Consider the following 11,883-nt stretch of genomic DNA (forward strand, 5'->3'; position numbering starts at 1 on the left):
ATTAATATTTCTGGGAAGCTTTTGAGCTTCTTTCTCGTCTGTAATCGAACCTGCAGGTTGGTAATGTCCTTCTGTGTTTGCGGTCCTGAGAGGAGCTCTACCATCTCTGCCCTACAGCCATCACTCACTCAGAGGAGATTATTTAAAATAATGTGCTGAGGATTTTTTTTTTTTTTTTACTCCCTCAATCAATTCTCTCATTTCAGCCCGTTGCTGGCTGAGTGGAGGCCGGGCACTTTCTTGGCCTCCCTTGACTGCCTGCCAAATGGAACAATTGGTTACGATCCATCACCAGCAGTTGCCAGAGATGCAACAAAGACATTCTTCCCATCATCCCTTGTTGTCACTGATGGGTTAGCAGAAATAACTACCAGACCCTGTGCCATTTTTTTCCCCTCCTTTCTCTTTTCCTATTTTTTTTTCCTCATGTTCAGCAGCGGGGAAATGGAGTCTCATCATGTGTGTCTGCCTTCATGTTTCTTCATATGTCACACAGAGGCACTCTGCTTATGAAATTTTAATGACTCGATTGTAACAAACACTGCAGATGTCATTGTGTGAAGAAGCTATTGTCCTGTCCACTGGCAGGCTGCCAGACATTTCACCTCCATTTATCCCAGCTGATATAAATATGGGAGAACTGGAAAGTTGCCCTTCCCTCTCTTTCCTGAATTTGCTTCATATAAAAGAGGGCAAAGGGAACAACATGTTATTGTTTGGCCTGAAGTGCTCCCCTTATAACTAAACGTTTGCAGACCCACCTCCTACAGACGAGGAGGGCTATGAGCTGAAGCTGCTCCTCCCATCCCTTTAATTACTGCTTCTTCTCTTTACATGGTCACATCCTGTGCAGACTCATGAGAGCACTTAATTTTTGAAGTATATGATGTATACAAGAATGTAAAAACACGTTATGAAGACTACATCACAATGTACGCACACTCACATGCACACGGGTCATGTTCCTGAAATAGGAGTTGAGCTGCAGTGGGGTGTGCCATATAATGACAACCCATTACTCGTCCTCTACCACAGGCCAGGGCTCTGGTCACCTTCTCCAATTCTGGCAGCAATTATACATATATACTGTAATGTTGTTTGGGTTAAATGCTTGGTTTTCCCAAAAGATAACACAATGCCTCTTACTTTAACTCAGTAGTAGCTCGGAGTGCAGACGTTTTAGGATTTATTTGTCCGTTTCGCTTGTCTGCTGTACGGCTATTGAAAGAGCCGACCTTTACCAGAGTCTGCTTTGCAAAAAAGAAATGTACAACAAGAAAGTTACGTTTCGTGGTTCTGGCACACTAAAGTGCCTCCTAGTGAAAATGGCTTCTAGCACTAGGAAAAATCTGGTTTCTCAGACTTGGTGATTGCATTCAGCCCTCCTTTGGTGGCCAATCAAATGTAACTGCATTAAAGACTTACAGTTATAAGGCAATTGGAGACAGGTTGCTTCCCATCATGTGACCTGTACAAACAGTCACACCCCAACTTGGACTCACTGCAGTCTCAGATTGATGAAGGTTTGAAATGAATTGACGTCTAATTTATAAATCCAGATAGATTGGAGGCAACATGTTAGCAATCTGAGTAAAACCACACTGATAAGTGCAACCTGTCTGTGACATGATTACTTAGAATTGACGTTTTGGCCCTATTCAGTCACAAACTGTTAGCAGACTGATTGCAACTCTTTGAAAGTGGTCTGTAAAGCGTTCATATCAAAGGCAGCGAGATCCCAGGGTCACTGCACATGGTCACAAAAGTTTTCTTTAGTGGGACATTATTGGTCAAACATCGGCATTGACCAGCTTTGTTGAATTAACAGCGATTAGCATCTGAGCAAACAAAATGATTTTGGTTGTCAGCCACATTCACAGCTGCTGCATCTCTAACTGGTTCATTAAATTTTAATTACACAGCTTGGTGAGTGTGGATTGATAAAGTTTATGAAACTGGTATCTCTGGGCTTTCACTCAGATGTTAGAAAGATTCCACAAAAATTAAGCCCCCGAATCATTTTTAGAAACTAACTTATAAGAAACTCAATAATAATGATGATGATGATGATAATGTAAACACTAGAGGTTCAATTCGCCAAATAAAGGCAAACAGAGAAATTGTGATTTATCCCAGATTGGCTGGTTGTCATTGTTACCGTGGACAACATATGGCCACGTTGTTGCAGTATCAGTTACCCTCCAAAATCATGCCCCTAATTACAATATCTGCTGTCACCATCTTGTGCCTTTAAAAACAGCAGCAACCACAGATCCTGAAGACAGTTCTTCATAACTCTGCCTGGAGGTTTGAGCTTGTTGTCATGCAGCAGAATAAATTTGGGACTGATCAGAAGCCTCCCTGATGGATAAGAAGGATCTGAAGTTTTAAGCTTTTTCAAAACTTTTTGCAAAGTACTGCAAATCAGAATCAGAGGATAAAGCCGAAACTTTTGTTCCAACTTTCAGTTTGTGATCGAAATGATGAAATCGATGGTAACTTTTCTGTTTCATCACCCTGACCCCACCACTCCTACAAAGTGACCAGCAGTCTTCGAGTTTTCACTCACTGCCTCAGCACAAAACTGTTCCCGCAGCGGCAGCATGATGGAGCAAACGGACTTGCTGAGAATAACACTGCTGTCCTTGCTTTTCTGTCTGGCTAAGCTGAGTCATAACATATTAATGTGTTTGTTTTCTTTTCTTTTTTTACTTTTTGTTTTATTTTTTATTGTTCAGTCTCTTTTCAGGGTTAAATCTAAAACTAAATTAAATGCTCGCTCTTGTTCATTTCTTTCTTCAGTGCCAGCAGCTTTGACCCTCGACCCCATCACAGCCCACCAAAGACTGATTCTCTCAGACGACTGCACCATCGTGGCCTACGGGAATCTCCATCCACAGCCTCTGCAGGACTCCCCTCGGCGCTTTGATGTCGAGGTGTCCGTTCTGGGTGCAGAGGGCTTTTCGTCTGGCGTTCATTACTGGGAGGTGATGGTGTCGGAGAAGACGCAGTGGATGATCGGCGTGGCCAGCGAGACAGTCAGTCGCAAAGGCAGCATCCAGATCCAGCCGAGCCGCGGCTTCTACTGCATCGTTATGCACGACGGGAACCAATACAGCGCCTGCACCGAGCCCTGGACCCGTCTCAATGTCAAGAGCAAGCTGGAGAAGGTGGGGGTGTTCCTGGACTACCCCAAAGGCCTCCTCATCTTCTACAACGCAGATGACATGTCTTGGCTCTACACCTACCGAGAGAAATTCCCCCCCAAGGTCTTCCCCTACTTCAGCCCTGGCCAGAGTCACGCTAATGGCAAGAATGTGCAGCCACTGCGAATCAACACTGTACGCCTTTAAGAGCTGCTCGCCTCTGTGATCGTAGTTGTCCTGACAGATGAATCCGTCATCGATGAATCCACGGGTTTCAAAAGATGTTTAAGAAATCACTTTCAAAATGTTAAATAGGGTGTTTGAAATACTTATTTCCTTCAGTTCGGTGTTGGAATTGTGCTCGATGTTGCTCTTAAAACTAAAAACTTCATTTTTTTCTCTTCCTTCTTCTTCTCTTTTTGACTTGAAGTGACTGTACAGGTACAACCTGCTGTTGAGCCTCATTCTGCATCTTTCATGAAAAAGATGGCATTAAATGGAGACAGTGGGGATCCCTGGGCTTATTTTGAGGTCTGTGGCAGCAGAAGTTATCCTCAGTTTTAAAGTAACTGTCTAAGGCCCGCCTTGCACACTCCCAGGGGGCTCTGCTCTCTGTATCAAGCTTCAGGCTTTTCAGACTTGACGTCCCTCTCTCTTTCCCTCCCTCTCCCTGTCCAAACAAGTGGACAGTGGATACCGGTCACTTGTCTTCTCTGCGCTGTACAGTTGGCTTAGCTTTGTCTGTGGAATGTGATTGACAGCACTTGGCGCCTATTTTGGCTTTTGGTTGGACAGCGATCTGCTCGTCAAGTCTGCTGGCACTTTTTTTTTTAACCTGTCTCTGAGACCATGGTAGTTCCTTCTACATCCATGTGTCTGTACAGGTTTTATCATTGTGTAGAAAGCTCCAGTTCTGTGTGCACCAGCACCTAAATGAATGATTATAGAAGTCCATAGGCCGCTGAGGTGATGAAGTTGTGCAGACATATGCTGCTCATTGTGTGTGTGTGTGTGTATAAAGTATCAGTAGAAGTCTCATCATGCTGGATCATGTTTAAGTTACACAACGCCTGACGTTTGATCATTTGTCTTGATGTCAAAAACATTTGTAAATCATACTGAACTGAGCAGAGACAAATGCATAAATTCTCAGATGTGAAAATCTGACCATTATAGATCAGTTCTGAGACCAATTGTTCGCTTTGTTATTCTAAATCCTATCATTTGTGTAAACTGTACATTTTAGGAACTTTTAATTATCAAATAAAAGGTGATGGATGGATGAACGCGAGCAGTAATACGATATTTCCTGTGACTTGCATTCCCAAAGCTGCTGCCGCTGCCGCCGTCGTCGCTGTGATTAGAATCTCTGAGAAGTCCTCAGAGGCTCACTTGTGTTTTTGACACGTGCCTCAAGTGCTCTTGTTTATCATTAGTTAAACACAAGTCGAGCAGAATCTGCTCTAAGAGGCTCTTGTCCCTCGGCCAGTTCCGGCACACTGAGAGACGCGTGAGGCGCTCGGAGGGGATGTTCACGGGTGTGTTTGTGCAGCCTGCTGCAGCTATAATTGTAAATCCAGCTTTGGTTGTGGTTGATAAGCACCCATCTGGCCATCCAGGCATACCCACGGAGCGGCCAAAATGTTTATTGCAAAATATCCTGCTATCAAGCAGAGCTTAATAGATTTTTCTTCTGCAGGAAATCTACAAATGAACAAAAAAAGGATTAGTTTGACCTTCCATTGCCTCTGTACGCATTTGCATTTGTATGTGTGTCCTCTTGTTTCGTCCATGTAAAAGAAAAATCGGGGCAGTGCCCCTGTTTTTGTAGGATGTGATTGCAGTATGTGCAGTATGACTCAAACTAGGGTCAAATTTTGTGACTCTGCAGATGATTCTGTGTGCTTGTCTTAGCTTGCACAAATCTGCAGGGGCCTGCGAGTTATTCACCAGTTATCTGATGTGGCTGAGTAACACCTGACACACCTCAAATACCCAACAAAAATGCCCCCAGATAACACGGTGGGTTATTTTTCTCTCTTCGATCTGTTATTAGGGAAAACATCCTTGGAGTAACCCCCCAGGTTAAAACAAAACTTGACCCCAGTTTGTTGCAGACCCTTGTGCTGTCTGCTTCATTAAGACTTTATATTAAATATTAAGAAGGAGATTATTGTGAGGTGATGTTACTGGTGACGGTGATGCGAATGGTTAAAATGACGATAGTATCTATGACACTTTTAATGATAATTATGATGATTGTGTCTTTTGATGAGGGGCCCCCTTGCGCACCCATCATTGTGTGAATATATTCTAGTGAGCTTTTGCCACTGGAGCTTTGTGGGAAATGTTTTAATGTACAATAAATGACTGTGAAAAATCCCACTGTCTCATTAACTTTGTTTTGATGGTGCATCAGCAGCGACTCCACAAAGCAGTCCGGTTCATTTTTCTCATAATACCAATTCGGAAAACTGAAGCCTGCTCATCTGCACACCTCAGTGCCACAGAACAGAGTGTTTAATAGAGAACTTACATAGCAACTGCAGCTCAAGAAATCAGTGGATCCTCCAGTCCGCAAAACATAGGGCATCTTTTCCAAGGACACTAAGAAGCTGCTGTAAACACTTCTTAAGAAGCGAACGAGTGGGTGAATGTATGTTGTAGTTTAAAGCACATTAAATGGTCAGTAAGTCTAAAAAGGCAATACATAAATGGACTCTATTTATCTTTTGAGTGCCAGCATGTCATCACGCATGACTAGTTTTCATTTTGGAGGAGAGGTCATCAATCTTAAATCTACTTCTTAACTTTATTATTTATTCTTTTCTTTCCTTTTTCCCCCTTCTCACATTTTCTAGAAAAATAGAGCACAGCTTTATCTCAGGGTGTAAAATCAAAACATTTAGAGTCTTCACCCAAACCCAGCCTTAGTGCTCTTTTTGTGCAGCACCACCTGGCGTTTAACTTCACCTTTTATTTGTGCTGTTTCCTTTGGACATTGAAGGGTAGCGGTCATCTATTCCTCCATCTGTGACGATCTGTCACATTTTTGTTAAACCATCATCATAATGAACACCATGCGGCAGCTGAAACCAAAACCAATGAAACATCTGGTAGGCAGATGAGTCCTGCTTTAAATGTAGGAAAGCTTTGTCTGAGCTTGTCAATACCTGCTCCAGATCAGAGAGAGTTTTCATGCCACACATTTTATTGGGATGTGCCAAACTCGCAGCTCTGCTAAGGTATCCAGCAGGGATGTGGGAGGCTGTGCACTCTTTTTCATTACTGTTCCCTATTTTGGCTGAGACTGAGGCTCGGGCGTGTGACATGATGAATAAAAAAAGATGTCTGCTGGAGTTCAGTGTTCCCTCACTGCGGGTGAGCCACCGTTTTCAATGCATCCTGTTCGTCTGCCATCTGTGATGCATCTGAATGAAGCTCAGTGAAACGGCAAAGAAGAAACTGTCGTGCAGCCCCTTTATTTTATTTTTTTAATCTCGACAAAAACGATTAACGTCTGAGTCACGTTCTGTGTTAAAAACGCCAGGAAGAAAAAAAAAGTTATTTGTGTTTCTGACTTTGTGCCTTAGTTCTTTCTTCTTTCACACTCCAAAGCAATTGAGCGTTGTTTCATGAACAAACAGTGCAGTTTGAAGCAGTGCCATTGATTCAGAGCAGACCCTCAGGACAAGAGGCTTCATATTCTCAGCTTTGACTCTGCGTACTTTTCTCAGCTCGCTCCTGTGATTAAAGACATTTTTATCCGAGGAGAAGGTGTCCAACCCGTAATAGACATTTTTCCCAAAGGGGAAAGTGTCCATTAAAAAGTCACTGAGCTCTCCTTTGAGAGACGCGTATCTGATTCCAGTCTGATGTGGCCCTCCTGAGGCGGGAGTGTAGGGTTTTTAATCTTCTAAGTGACGGAGAAAGCAGAAATAGAGGCTCACTTTTGTCATCATTTTTTTCCCTTCCTGCTGAAGAACAAGAGCTTCAGCCGTAATGCTGGTAGCATGAACAGATCCATCATCCATGTTATTATGCAGTTTATGTTCAAGGATTATGCACTGTATTAGATTAAATGGGACTTGAGGATCATGACTGTGCCACAGGATTTTACACCATCTCACTGCTGAACGGATTAGTCCGACATCTATTTTGTTAATTGATTGAACACTGAGGTCATTTATCAAGCCAGAATGCCAAACATTGTCTGCTTCCTGTTTCTCCCATGTGTGGACTTCTTTTTCTATCGTATAGGGGTGTGATTTTCCATTAGTTATGCATTTTTGGACACAATTCTCCATTACTGGCTTCTCTTCATTGGCTCAATGTTGAATTGATACAAAGTCGTGAAGAATTAGCCTCTATTATATCTTAAAGACCTCATAGTACATTGTTATTCTAACAGAGCACTTCGCTCTCAGACTGCTCGCTTACTTTTGATTCCTTGAATTTCTAAAAGTAAAAGGCGGGATCCAGCTCCCAGTTTGGATTCAAGAGACAAGACACCCTCTCTGCTTTTAAGAGTAGGCTTAAAACCTTCCTTATAGAGCTGGATCAGATGGCTGTCCTTCCCTGAGCCTGCTTTTGGGGATATTTTTCTGTTAAAAGGGAGTTTTTCCTTCCCACCATGACCAAGTGCTTGCTCATAGGGGGTTGTTTAATTGTAGGGGTTTTCTTCAGTACCATGAGCCATCTGTTGTTGTCAATTGGAGCTTCATAAAGGAACAGATGAACTTTAGATAGAGTTTTGTATCCCCCTTTTGGTTGATAAACACACTCCAGGGCTCATTAAAGAAATGAAAAAAATCTTGCCTTCATCCTGTCTCAGAAATTAAAAACAGAAAAGAAAAAAAAAAGTTATGTGTAGGTGAAGCAGAGCATTACTCATCTAGCTGGGAGAAGATAAATCACTTGTGGGTGTCTTGTTAAGGCAATAAAATGTTACGCCATTAGGAAGAAAATTATCTCAAATCTTTTATAAAAATACAGTCTGTTGTTCTTCCCCCCCCCCTCACAGATCACAGTTCCAGCACTGAATAGTAAGAACTTCAGAAATGAGGAAATTTGAAGCAACTTTTCCCTTAAAATGTCATCATCTACTTATATAAAATAAAAAAATCCTCCCTCTCGCTTTCACACACATTCACGCCCTCTCTACTGCACTCCTCAAACTTTAGTCCACAGCGGACACACAGAGAAATTGACCTTCTTGTATAATCTTGCATGAGTCAGTGTATTTGTCAGCACAAGTCTCTGCACCGTAAAAGAAGCAGTACGAAGGTGTTTAGCTCAATCAGAGAGGAGACAGCCTAATTCACCTTCATCCTGTTTCCTGAGTCCTCCTCATGCCTCTCCTGTTACATGCTGAAGCACTGAACACAGCGAAGTCCAGGCTTGTTGTTGTAGCAGAGTGCCCTCTGGTGTTGGCACGTTTCCCTAAGTTTTGGCTGCTACATCATGTCAGTATTTTGTTTTTTTTTATCTGAATTGCTCATCATTAAAAGAACAACACAGACATTTTTTTATGGAAATAAGTAGAAACCTGAAGCAGTAGTAAAAGGGGAAAAAATCGTTTCCATGTCTCCTCTAGAGAAGTCAGAAGATAAAGCAGAAGATAAACTATAGTTTGGTCCCTAAGTTTTTGGATAGTGACACAGATTTGGTTTTTTTGTTTGTTTGTTTTTAATTTTGTCTCTGCACACCTCCGCAGTGGATTTTAAATCAAAGAATCAGTATGTGAAGCACAGGCTTCCAGCTTTAATTCAAGGTATTTGACAAAAGTAAAGCATTAATTGTTCAGGAATTATAGTCTTTTTTAAATGTATTTTTTATAAATAGTCCCCCATTTTCTCAAAATGTTCAGAATTAATTGAACAAACTAGCAGAATTTTAATTGTTTTTATTACGTGGATGAAAATCCTTTGCAGTTAATGATGTTCTGCTGAAGGTGCTGCTTGTTTGTGAGTCTCTCTGCCTCCAGTTTTGCATTTATTGAAAAAAGCTACACTGCTGGATTGTGATCAGCTATCTGACTTGGCCATTCAAGAATATGCCCAACTTCTTTACTTTTCTTTAGCAGTATGCTTTGGGTCATTATTCATTAGCACTGCCAAGCACTCAGCATTAGCCTGAATCTGTAGACTTCAGATGTGATGATGTGACTGCTGCTATATATCATCATCATCATCATCATCAAATAAACGCTAGTAGCCTGGTTCCCTGCGGCCAATGCATGCCGATGCCACAACGCTATGTCGATCATGTTTGACAGATCTGTGGCTTCAGATGAGCCGTTTCCCTCCTCCATCTATTTCTTTTCTCATCATTCTGGTACACGTTTATCTTAGTTTCATCGCTCTGAAGAACAGAACCGTGCAGGTTCCTGCAGATATTTTCTGTCAAAGTCTAATCTACAGGGTGGGCCATTTATATGGATACACCGTAATAAAATGGGAATGGTTGGTGATACTAAAGTCCTGCTTGTGGCACATTAGTATATGTGAGGGGGCAAACTCCTCAAGATGGGTGGTAACCATGGTGGCCATTTAGAAGTCGGCCATCTTGGATACAACTTTTGTTTTTTCAATAGGAAGAGGGCCATGTGACACATCAAACTTATTGGTAATGTCACAAGAAAAACAATAGTGTGCTTGGTTTCAATGTAACTTTATTATTTCATGAGTTCTTTACAAGTTTCTCTTTTTTTTAATCACTGAAACTCCAAAACTAACTAAAGAGAGCATGCCAGAACAATTTGAGACCTATTGGTCTAAAGCGGCTCTACCATTTGCGAAACTGGTCCTAAGTTGTTTTGGGTTTCCTTTTTTTTTTTTTTTTAAGGTTTGAGAAATGTGCTGTCTCATGTGTCTGGACAGCAAAACCCGATAACCTTTTCTGAGCAGGATACATGCCTGTTAAATATGAAGATATTGCCAGAGGACTAAGTCAGTTTTGTTTCTAAAGCAGAGGTGTCAAGTGTACAGCCTGCAGGCCAGAACCAGCAAGGGGGGGGGGGGGGGGGGACATGAACATGAACGAGTTTGACACCACTAATATAAAAGAAACAAAAACCTATCGTCAGTTATCTCTAAACCTCACTAATAACACCTTACATTTTGTTTGTTTAGCCAATGCATACAAAAGAAGATTCTTCTGTAGAATCACAGACTTTAAGAGCCAGGTTTTAGTTTTTGCAGGGACTTGTTGCCAGACAACCAGATGAAAGTCAAACAAGTCACCAACAACAGAAACAGGTAACACGGGAACAACTTCAGCTGTTAATCAGAGAGATTTAGTGGGGCTGAATGGTACTTCTTTGGTACTTTTTGAAAGAGCAAAGGTACCTATTCCAGTCTGTGCAAAGTTAATATTCAACTTAAAGGACAGAAACGAGAGTGGGAATAATTTCTGTGCCTGTTTTTAAGTAAAAACACAAATTTAAACAGAATAACATTTGATTATGTATGTCAGTAAAAATATATAAAGTAAAAGCATTTACTATAAAAAGAGGTTTTATTGCTCATAAATAAGTATTACAAGAAGACACTCATTGGACATTTTATTAGAAACACCTTGCTACTACAGGGTTCAATACTTTTGACATTTTTAATTGAACAAGGTGGTGGAAACATTCCTCAGAGGTTTTGGTCCGTATTGATATCATAGCATCACACGGGTGCTGCAGATTTGCTTTCGGCACATCCATGTGAATCTGTTGTTCCACAAAATCCCAGAGATGCTCTGTTGGATTACTGGATTGAGATCTGTTGACAGTAGAGGCCATTTGAGTACAGTGAACTCATTGTCATGTTCAACAAAGCAGTTTGAGATGATTTGAGCTTGTGACATGACGCTTTATCCTGCTTGAAGCAGCCATCAGAAGATGGGTATAGTGTGTCAGAAACAATACTCAGGTACGCTTTGGTGTTTAAATGATACTCAGATGATGCAAAGTGACCCAAAATGTGCCAAAAAATATCCCTCACACTTACCTTCACCACCAGCCTGAGCCACTGATACCAGGCAGGATGGATGCAACCTTTCATGTTATTACCACCTAATTCTGACCCTACCATCTGATCAGATCAGGCAACATTTTACCAATCTTTTATTTTCCAATTTTGGGGAACCTGTGTGATGATAACCTCAGTTTCCTGTTCTTAGCTGACAGGATTGGAACCACATGTGGTCTTCTGCTATTGTAGCCCATCTGCTTTAAGGTTCAAGAAGAGATGCTCTTCTGCACACCTTGGTTGTAATGTTTTTTGAGTGTTCCCAAGAGGCTGAAGCAGTCTGGCCATTCTCCTCTGACCTCAACAAGGCATTTTTTATATTTTCTCTTTTATGGAGAAAATACTTATGGTTAAGTGGGAAAATCCCAGCATATCTGCAGCTTCTGAAATTGTCAGACAAGCCTGTCTGGCATCAACAACGCCAGCATGTTCAAAGTCACCCAGATCTTTCTTCCCCATTCTTGAGTTGGTTGTTACGACCATGTCCACAAGCCTAAATGCACAGAGTTGCTGCCAGTTGACAGGTTGACTGGTGATTGGTGTTAATGAGCAGTTGAACAGGTGTCCCTAGTGAAGTGGATAGTAAGTGTGTGTGTGTGTGTATGTATGTATGTATGTATGTATGTATGTATGTATGTATGTATGTATGTATATATATATATATATATATATATATATATATATATAAATAGTAAAAGTACTTTCTGCAAAACAGGTTT

General features: G+C 41.4%; 1 protein-coding gene across 1 annotated transcript in view; it reads left to right on the forward strand.

Moving 5' to 3' along the window:
- Positions 1 to 5,528, forward strand: part of trim62.1 (tripartite motif containing 62, tandem duplicate 1) — a 34,572-nt gene extending 29,044 nt beyond the window's left edge. Inside the window, exon 6 of the mRNA XM_084928732.1 lies at positions 2,803 to 5,528. Within this exon, the coding sequence (XP_084784858.1) occupies positions 2,803 to 3,353 (551 nt within the window). The 3' untranslated portion in view covers positions 3,354 to 5,528. The remainder of the gene's footprint in view (positions 1 to 2,802) is intronic.
- Positions 5,529 to 11,883: the final 6,355 nt, after the last annotated feature.

This window comes from Perissodus microlepis, chromosome 5 (genome assembly GCF_051167445.1).
Source record: "Perissodus microlepis isolate ML-2025 ecotype Zambia chromosome 5, ASM5116744v1, whole genome shotgun sequence".
Lineage (NCBI taxonomy): Eukaryota > Metazoa > Chordata > Actinopteri > Cichliformes > Cichlidae > Perissodus > Perissodus microlepis.